Source organism: Melanotaenia boesemani, chromosome 5, assembly GCF_017639745.1.
Source record: "Melanotaenia boesemani isolate fMelBoe1 chromosome 5, fMelBoe1.pri, whole genome shotgun sequence".
Taxonomy (NCBI): Eukaryota; Metazoa; Chordata; class Actinopteri; order Atheriniformes; family Melanotaeniidae; genus Melanotaenia; species Melanotaenia boesemani.
This window is the reverse complement of record NC_055686.1, coordinates 8,180,823-8,195,537: the sequence shown is the minus strand read 5'-3', so window position 1 is coordinate 8,195,537 and position 14,715 is coordinate 8,180,823. Positions and strand designations below refer to the sequence as shown.

The 14,715-nt window shown below is 45.0% G+C and overlaps 1 protein-coding gene across 5 annotated transcripts in view; it reads left to right on the top strand.

The window, feature by feature from the left end:
* Positions 1-1,601: 1,601 nt before the first annotated feature.
* Positions 1,602-14,715, top strand: part of LOC121640153 (CD276 antigen homolog) — a 167,487-nt gene continuing 154,373 nt past the window's right edge. For all 5 annotated transcript variants that reach the window (XR_006010377.1, XM_041985838.1, XM_041985840.1 and 2 more), the window contains exon 1: positions 1,602-1,772. Coding sequence is in view for 4 of the 5 variants with exons in the window: in XM_041985838.1 (XP_041841772.1) it covers positions 1,703-1,772 (70 nt within the window). In the remaining variant the exon portion in view is untranslated. The remainder of the gene's footprint in view (positions 1,773-14,715) is intronic.

Here is a 14,715-nt window from a genome sequence, read left to right as displayed (position 1 = left end):
GAAGTTATTTTCAGTAATCATTGCTTTTTTCTTTCATGCGCTTTGATAAAAATAAGTTTAATTAATGAACAGCTTTACTTCTTGAATAAAAACCATCAGGCTGAGAAGGAAAAATAATCTAATGTAAAGAGTTACTCAGGTCTGATTCTAATATTAAATGTCAGGAAGCAGCTTACAGTTCTGTAATGTACTGCAGAAAGAACTACAACATCTAAGTTAAGATATTCAATCTGTGTTGTTCTCAAAGAAAACTCTGGAGAGTTGCTTCATGTTAAAGTCCAGCATGACTCTGAGAAGATATCTGTCTGCATCTCTATCAGTCCCTGGATTCTGGATGTTTTCTCTATGGAGACATGAAGTCCTCGAAAAAAAACACACACACAGTCTCAGAGCTGATTTTTATAGTTTAATGCTGTTTTACTGACTGTTAGTTTGGGTCAGGCAGATCTACTACAACTGATTTCATAGTAAAGAAGAAGAAGCAGCGTTTTAAACATCAGCTGTTCTGTTGGTTCTGTGTAACAAAGCATCCAGCCAGTAAGTTGCTCCTTATGACTCAATGACTCACTGATCTGATCTGAGATTCTGGTTTCCAAAGAGCATTTCTTCCATCAGGAGGATTTTTGATTAGATCCACCTTATTATAAGTAATACAAATACTGAAATTAAATCCCTCTTTTCCTTGCTTTCCCACTTCTGTATCTGATAAATGAAACAGAGACAGCTGAGTTATTACCACGACCTTCTGTTGGTAACATCTCAGTCTCTTCATGTTGTTGTGGTTACTAGTTATAATATAATTACGACTAGTAAAAATTAAATTATTGATTTCTATAATGTTAATTCCTGATAGTCAAGTTTAGCTATTAAATGTTAAAACGGTTTGCTATAGAGTCTGAACTGATGACATTTCACAAGTAGCTACAAACAAGTAGGTATATTTAGAAACGGCCAAGATGTTGATCTAAAGTCCAAACATCAACCTTACGGAAATGTCTTGTGGGACATTAAAGCAAAGTGTGCATTAATAAACTGGTTAGAACTGGTTAGTCAACAAAAATGGACTGAAGTGATTCATGTTAAAGAGCAGATGAGCAAAGTTCCTGAAGATTAGGCAAAATGTGTAATCAGGTGTTAATTTCTCCTAAAACATAATTTTGTGCCCCATCCACCCTCCACCCTTTCATGCACAGTGTGTGGATACCTATCTGTTTATGGTGAGAATATATTTACAAATTAGACACTTCATTGTACATTAGTGATTCATCCAATACTCATGGGCAAATAAACATGACATAATTTAACATACACACACTGTAATTTCCAAATTTACCTCAATAAACAAGGAAACATGATACAGCTGTATTTGTACAGAATACATGTTATATATACAAATAAATGTATGAAACAAAAAGGTGTCAGATTTACTATCGTAGATTTTTACCCTACTCTGCCAACCTGGTAGACAATGATGTTAAAGGGACAACACACACACACACACACACACACACACACACACACACACACACACACACACACACACACACACACACACACACACACACACACACACACACAAAGCCAAAAGTGAAAGTATAAGATACCATCCAGAAACTGTTCTCGGTGTCGGACGGTGTGAAAACTGCTGGACTGCGTTTCTTTGTTGAACAGCGGATGAAATCTGCTCTTTTAGCGGTTAGAAATGATGATGTTTAAGCTGCTTTTTTGGACTGGATGCTACAGTCTGCTGTCAGTCACGGAACAAGTTACAGGTAAGTTAGAAAATATCTCCCTGCTAGACCTCTTTTCTTTTTTAATGTGTCCTTTTCTCCGCCATCTTTCGTTTTGGCCCCAAAACGCGTCAGATACAAAGGACCAAAGACTGCGTTCTTCTCCACTTTCTGCAAAAGTCGCAGCATCAAGTAGAAAATATAAAGTCTTAAACTTATCATTTTATTTTCTGAAACTGCTGCTGCAAACACTGTAAATGTTGTTCTGTAACCAGATAAATTGATTCGGAATTTCCCAGCCTGTTGAAATCATAGTTCATAGAGATCATAGAGAAGATGTTTTTCTCCAGGAAGTGGTTTTATTTGTCAGCTGACTAAATAAATAAAAACTACTACTACTACTACTGCATAATACTATTACTAAATATTAAAATAATTTATGAACGTTGTCCAGCCTGATTCCGGGGTGCAACATTACGAGTCATCCAGGGAGTGGTCATCGGGCTCATCGGTACAAGTCCCGGTGTCCTGGGCCCGAAGTGGTCTGAGGGGCCTGCTTGTAATTAATGAATGAATAAATAACGATTTTCTACATAGGTACGACTGATCGGTACAAATGGCACTGGCATCCACCCACAGACAAAACGATGTGCTTGTTAGTTAATACCAATTGGTCAAAATCGGTTTTCTTCAAGTTATCTCTTTTTCCAAGAATAATCGCACAGGCATGAGACAGAAATACCCTGGAGGAAGAACGTGGTGACGCATTTAGTCTATATTTTTTAAAGTAAATCGGAAAATGACGAGAGAAGTTACTGTTTAGATATAAATTAAGACAAGTTTATTTGTATATGTCATACAATCCAATAAAGCCTTAAAAAGCAGTAAAAGGCAACAATAAATAGCAAAAATCACAATTAAATCCTAATAAAATAATAAATTAAATTAAAAAATTATTAAAATCAAAATACGTTAAAGACTACGGATTGAAAAGTATATCTACACTTGTCAAAATCAAAGTCAAAGTCAGCTTTATTGTCAATTTCTTCACATGTACAAGACATGCAAAGGAATTGAAATTAGCTTGTGGAAGAAGCTGATGGTAGAGAGGGGAGAAAGTTTAATCTCCACTGACAGTTTGTTCCACTTGTTTGCAGCATAACAGCTAAAAAAAATACTTATTGGTTGAACTCAAATTAATTCAGGACAGTTTTTCCCACCCAATATTTATATGTCAGATGAAGTCAAACTATATAAATTCATGCAATTTAACTTAGCTGTGTTAGTTAAGCACGTTTTAATTGAATAATTGAAAACAGAATTAATTACAATCTGTGAGAGTGGCACTGAGTATAAACCCTTTTCATGCTGCAGAGACCAAGCATGTGCTTCCAAAAAATACGGCTTGTTTGTACGCTCTTTACTTAAAAAGCCTTGCAAATGTTACAAAAAAGACTGGAAAAAGAATAAAAGAAACTTGAAGTTCTCCTTTTGAGTTAATAAATCTAGCAGGGACAAAGACTAGAGTGCTCTCTGGGCAGCCTTAACTGTCTTTGCAGGAGCCATTATTTCTCTTTATCATTTGGTTCAGGTTTATTGTGGTGGTGGTGGTGTTTGTTTTGGGATGGCATAGGTGACCTATATTTTCCTCGATCATTGGTGGCGGTGTCGAGGTAAAGTGCATATAGGCGTGGAGGTGACAGTATGGGGTGCTTGGATGACGGGAGGTCACACGGTTTTTACCGCTATTGCTTTACCACTCCTCAACGCTTTTCTACTGCCTTTAACTACACCTACCTGCCATAACATCGGGACCATCGATCCATACTGTTGCTGTAGACCGCCATCCTGGACCTCAGATCATCATTAATTTATTCAATGAATGGGAACACACCCCAAACTTACCTTACAGCGTTGGTTTAATGAAGCGCATTATGACCTGGATCCCCCGCATCCAGAGCGACTAAAAGGATAGGACCAGATAGTCGCTACACAAAGTGAAAACCGTGACCTTTTTGGAAAAAGGAAAAGCCACCTGGAATAGTTTGGCGAGTCACCCCAGGGCCTAGTTTTACTGCTTCACAGAGCTACACTCATTCATCCATCCATCGCCGTCATCTCACGTAAGAACATGGATAAATTAAAAATGAGGCACAACTAACGTGTGGGACATCTCTGGTGAGTGCAGTCATCCTTTTTCAATTAATTAATATGACTCTGTGGACCGGCTTTAATGTGGAGCGGCTGTGAGCCGCATCCGGGAGTTTATGTTTGCTTGACACACTGCTAATGAACTTCCAGTCATTCACGTTTCAAAGTGTGGATATTCAGTGGCTTTTTTTGTGTGAATACCTTGGTGTTTGTGGCATTTTTGGAGCGTTCTGGCAGCGTTAAGGCACAATGCAGCACGCCACTTTAACCACTGATTACAGTTGAAAATTAGTTATTTGAACTGTGTTAATTCTGAAACTGAGCCTGTGGGCATATAAATTAATTTAATTTCATTTCATTAAAGGGTACTTCTTTTGCTAAAGAAAGAATACAAAAGAAAATGGAAATTTAAACATGCAAGCAAAATAAACGCGAAAATAACAGAGCTTTGGACAATAAATACAAATGTTTTTGTGGTCAAACAACATCTAATAAGTTTAAATGCTTTATATGAAAATGCATCCTCTATTCATGCCACCTTGTTAAAGGATTTTAATTTGTCTGACGAGGAACAAAAAAGGCCGCTCATGATGAATTTGTGAATAAAGTGTGCACTTGGTTTAATGAAAATGGGGTGTTGGATGAAAATGATGACAATGATGTTAATGAAAATGTACGTAATGTGGATGGCTGTGTTGAAGCGGAGGAACATGGTGCTGTTGACGACTTTGTCAATCCTGAGGACAGTGTTTCGCACATTTCTAGTAAGCGTTCAAGTAAGCAGTTGCTTCTCCGGGTCAAGCATGTCCTCTGCTCGTATGGCTGATCAAGCAGCTCTGATGGCAAAAGCTGCGGCTCTGAAAATGAAACATGATTTGGAGGAACAAGAGCAGAGACACAGACTGGAAGTTGATAAAATAAGAAAACAAAAGAAAAAAATGGAGTTGGATGCCTAGCTGCTGCAGCAGCCTTTCTGTATTGGAGAGCAGTAGTGTAGGAAGAAAATCAACCTCCGATGAGATGAACTCCGAAGTCAGTAAAGAGCTTAAAGAACAAAGGTTCAACCCACAGGCGAAAGAGTTTGTGCCTAAAAGTATAACATCTGCTGCTTGATGGAGCTCAACAGCGCCCTCAACATCTGCTAGATGTGAAACCTAAAGTTTTCGGCAATGTAAAATCATGTGCAAGGAGTCAACTGTTACACCATAACCAGCCACCAGATGTCACTGTCAAACCTAACTTACAATTAAAGGATGGTTTGGCTACTTAAAAGGCCAGTCTGTAAATAATCTGCCAATGCCTAATGGCGTCTCTGTCCAGCCTGCAGCTTCACAGTCACAAACTGTAGCTGACAATGCCTTCTGCACCATCATGCAAAAGCAGAATGAACTAACATCAATGTTTGTGCAGCAGCAGTTAGCATCCACTCTGCCTCAGCATGATATCCCAGTTTTTGTTGGTGATCCATTGCAGTGCATTTCTTTAATGAGGACATTTCAGTACTGTGTGCAAGAAAAGACCAAAAGCTATCTTGATTGTTTATATTTTTTGGAACAAAACACCAAAAAAAAAGAAAAATTGTGAAAAATACACCCTCCTCCCTGAACCGCCACCTTATCGTGGTGGAGGAGTTTGTGTGTCCTGACGATCCTAGCGGCTATATTGTCGGGGGCTCATGCCCCTGGTAGGGTCACCCATGGAAAACAGGTGTCTAGGGAGGGACCAGACGAAGTGCGGCTCAAATCACCCCTATGATGAGGAGAAAACAAGGACCAAAGTTTTCCTTGCCCGGACGTGGGTCACCGGGGCCCCCCTCTGGAGCCAGTCCTGGAGGTGTGGCACTGAGGCGAGAGCCTGGTGGCCGGGCCTTTGCCCATGGGGCCCGGTCGGGCTCAGCCTGAAAGGGTGACATGGGCCTCTCCTCCCATGGGCTCACCACCTACAGGAGGGGCCATAAGGGTCGGGTACAGTGTGAGCTGGGCGGCTGCCAGAGGCGGGGACCCTGGCGGTCTGATCTTCGGCTCCAAGCTAGCTCTAGGGACGTGGAATGTCACCTCTCTGGCGGGGAAGGAGCCTGAGCTGGTGCGCGAGGTTGAGCGGTTCCGGCTAGATATAGTTGGACTCACCTCAATGCACGGCTTGGGCTCTGGAACCACTGTCCTTGAGAGGGGCTGGACCCTCTTCCATTCTGGAGTTGCTCCTGGTGAGAGGCGCCGAGCAGGTGCGGGCATGCTCACTGCCCCCCAACTTGGTGCCCATACGTTGGGGTTTACCCTGGTGGACGAAAGGGTAGCCTCCCTCCACTCTCGGGTAGGGGGACGGGTCCTGACTGTTGTTTGTGCTTATGCAGTTTATGCAGTTCAGAGTACCCACCCTTTTTGGAGTCCTTGGAGGGGGTGTTGGAGAGCACTCCTTCCGGGGACTCCCTCGTTCTGCTGTGGGACTTCAATGGTCACGTGGGCAATGACAGCGAGACCTGGAGGGGCGTGATTGGGAGGAACGGCCTTCCCCTAATCTAAATCCGAGTGGTGTTTTGTTGTTGGACTTCTGTGCTTGTCATGGACTGTCCATAACGAACACCTTGTTCAGACATAAGAGTGTCCACGTGTGCACTTGGCACCAGGACACTCTAGGCCGCAGTTCGATGATCGACTTTGTAGTTGTGTCGTCGGACTTGTGGCTGCATGTTGTGGACACTCGGGTGAGGAGAGGGGCGGAGCTGTCAACTGATCACCACCTGGTGGTGAGTTGGCTCAGATGGTGGGAGAGGATGCCGGTCAGGCCTGGCAGACCCAAGCGTGTTGTGAGGGTCTGCTGGGAACGTCTGGCAGAGTCCCCTGTCAGAAAGAGTTTAAACTCCCATCTCCGGCAGAGCTTCAACCATGTCCCAGGTGAGGCGGGGGACATTGAGTCCGAATGGGCTGTGTTCCATGCCTCTATTGTCGAGGCGGCCAGCCACAGCTGTGGCCGTAAGGTCGTCAGTACCTGTCGTGGCAGTAACCCCCAAACTCGTTGGTGGACAGCGGCAGTGAGGGATGCTGTCAAGCTGAAGAAGGAGTCCTATCGGGCCTTTTTGGCCTGTGGGACTCCAGAGGCAGCTGATGGGTCTCGACGGGCTAAGCAGAGCTCAGCTTCGGTGGTCACTAAGGCAAATACTCGGGCATGGGAGGAGTTTGGAGAGGCCATGGAGAATGACTTCCGGACGGCTTTGAGGAGATTCTGGTCCACCATCCGGCGGCTCAGGAGGGGAAAGCAGTGCTCCGTCAACACTGTGTACAGTGGGGAGGGCTGACCTCAACTCGGGACGTTGTGAGATGGTGGAAGGAATACTTTGAAGACCTTCTCAATCCCACCAACACATCTTCCGATGAGGAAGCAGAGTCTGGGGTAGCTGGTGCTGGCTCTCCTGTCTATGGGGCTGAGATCGCTGAGGTAGTTAAAAAGCTCCTCGTTGGCAAGGCCCCAGGGGTGGATGAGGTCCGCCCAGAGTTCCTTAAGGCTCTGGATGCTGTAGGGCTGTTTTGGCTGATACGCCTCTACAGCATCGCGTCGACATCGGGGACAGTTCCCCTGGTCTCCCTCTTAAAAAAGGGGGAGCGGAGGGTGTGCTTCAACTACAGGGGGATCACACTCCTCAGCCTCCACGGTAAGGTCTATTCAGGGGTGCTTGAGAGGAGTGTCCGTCGGGTAGTCGAACCTTGGATTGAGGAGGAACAGTGTGGTTTTCGTCCCGGTCGTGGAACAGTGGACCAGCTCTACACCCTCTTCAGGGTCTTTGAGGGGGCATGGGAGTTTGCCCAACCAATCTACATGTGTTTTGAGTACTTGGAGAAGGCATTCGACCGTGTCCCCCGGGGACTCCTGTGGGGGGTACTCCAGGAGTATGGAGTGCTGGACTCGCTTGTACGAGCTGTCCGGTCCCTGTACGACCGGTGTCAGAGCTTGGTCCGCATTGCCGGCAGTAAATCAGAATCGTTTCCAGTGCAGGTTGGACTCCGCCAAGGCTGCCCTTTGTCACCGATTCTGTTCATAACCATTATGGACAGAATTTCTAGGCGCAGCCGAGGTGTTGAGGGGATCCGGTTCGGTGGCCTCAGGATTGGGTCTCTGCTCTTTGCAGATGATGTGGTTATGTTTGCTTCATCGGGCCGTGATCTTCAGCTCTCACTGGAGCGATTCGCAGCAGAGTGTGAAACGGCTGGGATGAGAATCAGCACCTCCAAGTCCGAGACCATGGTCCTCAGCCATAAAAGGGTAGAGTGCTCTCTCCGGGTCTGCAATAGGGTCTTGTCCCAAGTGGAGGAGTTCACGTACCTCGGGGTCTTGTTCACGAATGAGGGAAGGATGGAGCGGGAGATCGACAGGCGGATTGGTGCGGTGTCTGCAGTGATGTGGACTCTGCATCGGTCTGTCGTGGTGAAGAGGGAGCTGAGCCAAAAGGCAAAGCTTTCGATTTACCGGTCGATCTACGTTCCTACCCTCACCTATGGTCATGATCTGTGGGTAGTGACCGAAAGACCAAGATCGCGAGTACAAGCGGCCGAAATGAGTTTTCTCCGCAGGGTGGCCGGGCTCTCCCTTAGAGATAGGGTGAGAAGCTCGGTGATCCGGGAGGCGCTCAGAGTAGAGCCGCTGCTCCTCCACATCAAGAGGAGCCAGATGAGGTGGCTCGGGCATCTGGTCAGGATGCCTCCTGGACGCCTCCCTGGTGAGGTGTTTCGGGCACATCCCACCAGAAAGAGGCCCCGGGGAAGACCTAGAACGCGCTGGACAGATTACATCTCTCGGATGGCGTGGGAACACCTCGGGACCTCTCCGGATGAGCTGGTGAATGAGGCCGGGGAGAGGGAAGTCTGGGTTTCCCTGCGAGCATTGTCTCTGAGCAGGATTCAGCATGCCAAAAGTCACGTGATAGACCAAACGAGGCCTCGTTACGTCGTCAGCGCGTATCGAGCAGCACGCGGGATCTTTGAAGGGACTGAGCTTGTCAATCTCTCAGAGATTCCAACGCTGAGGAGATTGCATGTTTTTGAGAGGAGATTCTGCTAGTTATTCTGCGACATTACATTACAAAATTAGGGAGAGCATCACATCAGCATCAACTTGTATTGGATTACGTTTAGCCTTTAGGGATTTTGGGAAACAAACGTCTACCATGGTAACTGCTGAAGGAGCTCGGAGTGTGAGAGAAGGATGGAGCGGACGGGGCCATCAACATCACAGGTAAGCTTTATTTCCCTTTCTTTATATATATGTTTTTTTTTTAATAGCCTTGCAAAAAAACAGACTTTAAAGTTAATCATAAACTACAACCAGAAGCATCAGAGGAAACGTCTCAGTCTAGAGCTGCAGAAGAAAACCACAACCTGCAGGACCTTAGACAGCCGAGCTGGTTTCTGATCACTATCAGCAGAGAATTTAATGATATTAATGTTGGTTACTTACAATTTTGTTCTTTCTTTCAAGTGCAACCTCTCCAGAGCTGGAGAGGTAGTGTGCCAGAAGAGGAGCAGACTGAAGCCTGAAATTATTGAGAAAATACGTTTTTAAATAAAAATCTATGACACATCACGATGTTGCCAAAGTTTCAAGATTCAAAGTGTTTATTGTCATTTGCACAGTAAGGAAACAAGTTTTCCTGAACAATGAAAATCTTACTTTGCCGTCCACCCTGAATGCCATAAAACATTATAAAATAAACAATAAAAAAACTAGATAGAAGATAAAGATAACAAAAAACATAAATGTGCAGTGTGCTATAAACTGTTGTACCACATTCAACGATCAGCTATGCAAAAGAAAACAACTCATGAGGTAGACGATAACACGCATTTGCAATATCTATTATAAATAATAAGACACATAAAACATTAAACAATTTTACTACAACTGTATAAAATAACTAACTCAATCACTATCCCCGTTGCACAAGCACTCCTTCCCTCATGCCTTCCCACTACTATCATTACAGATTGGTATACTAGATTAGGTAGATTAGGTATCGTTTATTGAACACATATTCAAAGTTGAGATAGGAATGACAGATGTGAGGTGTCAACGCTGTCCTTCTGATGCATCAGATGCCCACAGCCAGCAGATGGAGCTCTTTGATTTGGTCAAATGATTCAGAACACAGTTTACAGTTGTAAAATCAGAGGATATTCAAGCACTGCAGGAATTAGCCTTTTTCCTATATGGATGCTGTAATGCAATGTCTGAACTGCAGTACTTGGAGGAGCTGAATGTTCCATCTCACATGCGGCAAATCATTGCAAAGTGGCCCTATAAGCTGCGTGAAAGATGGAGAACCAAGGCCTGTCAGAGGAACGGTGAGGCTTCAGAGCCACATTCTGTGACATGGTCAGCTTTCTTGAGCAACAAGTTAAAATTCCGTCTCATCCTCTGTTTGGAGAGATCTCTGATGTCAAGCCAAGCCCTGTAATGAAAAGTGCACTGAAGAACAAGATGCTGTTTAAGAATACCATCAAAGGTAGCAGTTTTGCAACATCTATCACAACCACTAACAGTGACACAGTATCTCCACACACAATGCATGAGCAACAAAAGTAGCCAACAGCTTTTAAGAGCTCTCCCTCAGAAGCCTGTCTTTGCTGTGAAGAGCCTTATTCCGTGCTAAAATGTCCAAAACTAAATAGGATCTCTCAAAAGGAGAGAATTAAAAGGAGCGTGTTTTGGGTGTCTAAAGGTCAGTCACATCAGCAGGGAATCAACCAAAATCAATCAAACTTTATTTATAAAGCACTTTTCATGCTGGGGCAACACAAAGTGCTTTACATGAAAAATCAATTTATGCATATTAAGACAAAAAGAAACTACATAACAGGAAAAAAAAATTACAGTTGCACGCAGGAACATGCATATATACACACAAAGCAGATTCACTTTCTCTGTACTAAAAGTAGTATAAAACACTAAAAGTGATAACAAATGTAGGAGGCATCTCACCTGTAACAAATGCAGCCTAAAGCATGCTACTATTCTGCATATAGAGAGCAGAGAACCGCAGGCTACGTCATCTCGAACATCTGTGAGCAGTGCTCTTGTGTCCCACCAGGCTGGTGCTTGTACTGGGACTGGGGACCAGGACTTTACTCTTTCCAGCGTTCCTGTTGAAATCAAGTCTAAGAAAGGAGATCAAGTGCTGAAGACTTATGCCTTCTTAGATCCTGGGAGTACGGCTACTTTCATCACCTGCACACTCATGAACCAGCTGAACCTGCAAGGGACAAGGACTAACATCATGCTGCACACTATGAGTCAACAAAGACAGGTTGCCAGCCATTGTGTTGTAGGGCTGGAGATCTCGGAGCTGGGAGGAAACCATTTTATAGAGCTTCCAGAGGTCTACACACAAGAAACCATCCCTGTCTCAAAAGGGACAGGGAATGTTCCCTGTCGGCGAGACATTGAGAATTGGGAATACTTCAAATCCATTAAGATCCCAGAATTGGACGCTGATGTGGGGCTTTTGATTGGAACGAATGCGCCAAACCTGCTGGAGCCATGGGAGTTTACCAGCTAAGGCAATGGACCCTATGCCGTGAGGACCCTGTTGGGATGGGTCATAAATGCACCCTTAAGAAGTGCAAATGGTGGTCAGAGAAGCTGTCAAACTGTTTACGCTAACAGGATTTCCATTGTCAAACTGGAGGAGCTGATGGTATCCCAATACAATGAGAGTTTAATGAGAAGGCACTGGAAGAGGAGCATGGAATGTCACTGGAGGATTTGTGGAATGTGACCGACAGGCCCAGAAAATAGTCGAGAAGTTCATCCAGCAAAGAGGATTTTACAACAAATTTCAGATTTTTCAGAGCAGCATGATGAAGAGCATGCCGAGTGAGAGGATTGAGCCATGGGAACCTCACCTCGTACTGGCAGAAGTAACTCTGATAAGGTAGAGCTCTACCTGCACTTCCTGCATCAGCAAATAATGGCCGACTTTGAAGTTGGAGATGCTCAAAGCATCACACAGGAGCTCCAGCAGGCTAAAGAAACCGTTCAGCAGAATCTTGCTAAACAGAAGCAGCTACTTATAGATTATGGAATCGTATGCAAAGAGGGGAACCTGTTAAAGGAAAACCTATTTTATATCCTGGTGTCTTTCAAGAAAGTGGCCAATAGATCAAAAATATTCTGGAAAAGATGGACAAGAGAATACTTGCCTTCACTACAGGAGAGGCAGAAGTGGTCCAAGCCCTGGAGAAGCTTCACAGTTCTTGACATTGTGGTGGTCGTGGATTACAATGCTTCTCGGGGTTCCTGGATCCTGGGAAAGATTACTAATACCTACCTGGATAAAGACGGACTGGTGCGGACTTTACAGCTGAAGACAAAAACAGGATAGCTGGAAGGACCCATCTCCAAGATCTTCCTCCTGCACGAAGCAGTTTGAAAAGGACTATGAAAGAAGAAAGAAGAAATCAAGGGCTACACACTTTAGGGCTCCTTTTTGTGGTGTTGGGTCAATTGTGCTGTTTACACAATTGGGGCTGGTGTGTAGGAGCAATTATTTCTGTTTAGTGTTTGGTTCAGGTTTATTGTGGTGTTGGTGGTGTTTGTTTATGTTTAGGAAGGCACAGGTCATCTATATTTTCCTCGACCATTGGTGGTGGTGTCGAGGTAAAGTGCATAAAGGCGTAGAGGTGACAATGCATGGGGTGCTTGGGTGAAGGGAGGTCACACGGTTTTTACCACTACTAAGTGCTTTTCCGCTTCTTAACATTTTACCGCTCCTCAACTCTTTTCTACTGCCTTTTACTATACTTCCATACCTGTCATAACCTTGGGAGGTATCCTTTCCGATCCGAAAGATAAAAGTGTCAGGTGGTCGTAAACTATAGCAGCAAAAACATTAGTGGAACTAAGCAATAACAGTAGAGCAAAAACCAGCAGTACCACAGTTTTGCAAGACAGAAAGCTGCCGGTATGGCAAAGCCAAACACAGGCGCCGTCATACCAGAAGCCAAAGAGCACAATGTAGATAAAAAAAAAAAATGTCAGCTATCATGCCCACTCTTTAGGAGGAGGAAACCTGCACGCCAGCCCATCAGGATTCTGGCTGAGGAGGTAGAGGTTGTGGACAGCTACTAAATAGATGTTCGTAGATGTTAAATAGACATAGATGTTTTAGCGGAAGTGGGCTGGCGCATACTGGCTGCCGCTCTGTCGCTCTGACACTTGCAACTTTTGTGTTTCCTGATTTCCTAATGCTAGTCAGGACACTTGTTTTTCACTCTAGTATCTGGAGCACCACTCCAGTACTCAGCAGGCTGGGCCATCGCCATCTGTACTACACCTCCAACCAGACTATGCTTTTTTTCCCTGGCAGAGATGCATCTACCGGGGTTTTCGTCAGAATTACTACTTGGACAACTCCAACCAGATAAAGTCCATTTGGTCCACATCCAGACGCAATCATCGTGTCACGTCGCCACTGATAGGGGTCAGTTTTCCCAGCCGCTCCCGAACACATCTCCAGCTTTTCGGCTTGATTGCTGATGCGCTCCAGCTGGGCTGCGCCATTTATATACGTGTATGTGACAACTCTTCCCCGCCAGATAGTCTCGGTTTATCCCTGCACGTATTCAGCCTCTGTTTCCTGCCTGTTTACCAGTTTACCTGTTTACCCGTCTGTCTGCCTGCCTGCCGTCGACCCTGTATTCTGAACCTGGATATTCGCCTCTGCCCACTCCCTGATTGATACTCAGCCTTGTCTGCTTGCCTGTCTGCCGTTGACCCTGTATTCCAGCACCTGGACATTCGCTTCTGCCTGCTCCCTTACTGATCTCGGACTTGGCGATTACCACTCTGACGGAGAAACGTGGAAGCGCCTGCTGCTGCCTTCCATCACCCGGACTCTCTGATCTCCATCAGTACCTGTATTCTCTGCACTCCGTTTATTCTGTTAAATAAAACTTCTTCACCTATCCCTGGGGTTCTGATATTTTATGAGTCCAATCTCCTGCTCCGTGACACATCGGAATAACGGTCGGACTGCTGCTCACAGTGTGTTTGCTCCTGGGATTTCGTCATCACAGGAGGCTATTTGAGCCTAAAAGTTTAACCCCCTGCAATGTACAAATGAGCCCCGCGTTTTACCTTTTTGAAGTGGAGTGAAGAGCTCTGCCACGTAATTTTTTTGTTGTAAACATGCTTCTTCCACCATCTCGGTATCTTCACTCATGGCTTGGAGTCTTGTTCAAACATAAATGGCTGAATTCCGTAAGCTTCTGCTCAGTCAAGTTCACTTGCTATCACTAACCTTCTCCTTTATACTGGGTGCGTGTGCGGCACGTTACAGCTGCACCACGGTTTTGTTCCGACCTGTGTGGCGTTGAGCGCCTGCGAATGCAGTCCACCTAGCAGGATCCGCGAGATCACGAAATCACAGGAGGGGAGAATTTTGCCCCTATCGGAACTGTAGAACTGAGGCATTCTGGGTGAGTAGCACATCAAATTTAGTAAATTTAGTAGAGCGCCCCTACAACGTGCTACTGGGACGCTTCTGATATGTGCTCAGGCCCGCCTGGTGTAAAACAAACCATTGACTAAAATGGCCGTGACTAGCAGTGGAGGCCACGGCGCAGCCGCAACGTGCCGCACACGGTATAAAACAAGAGTAAGCTGTTGATGTTTTCGAGTCGGATGCACTGTGCATGCATTGGGCCAGCCCCCCTTCTGACTTTGGCCTCCCTGCTGCAAATCAGCGTGCACCTCATTAACATTAGTCAAAAGCTTGCATGAACTCTCATGAAAAAAGGTTGTGGCAAACGGTCAGAACAAGCTCTATGTTTGAATTTTTTTGTTTAAT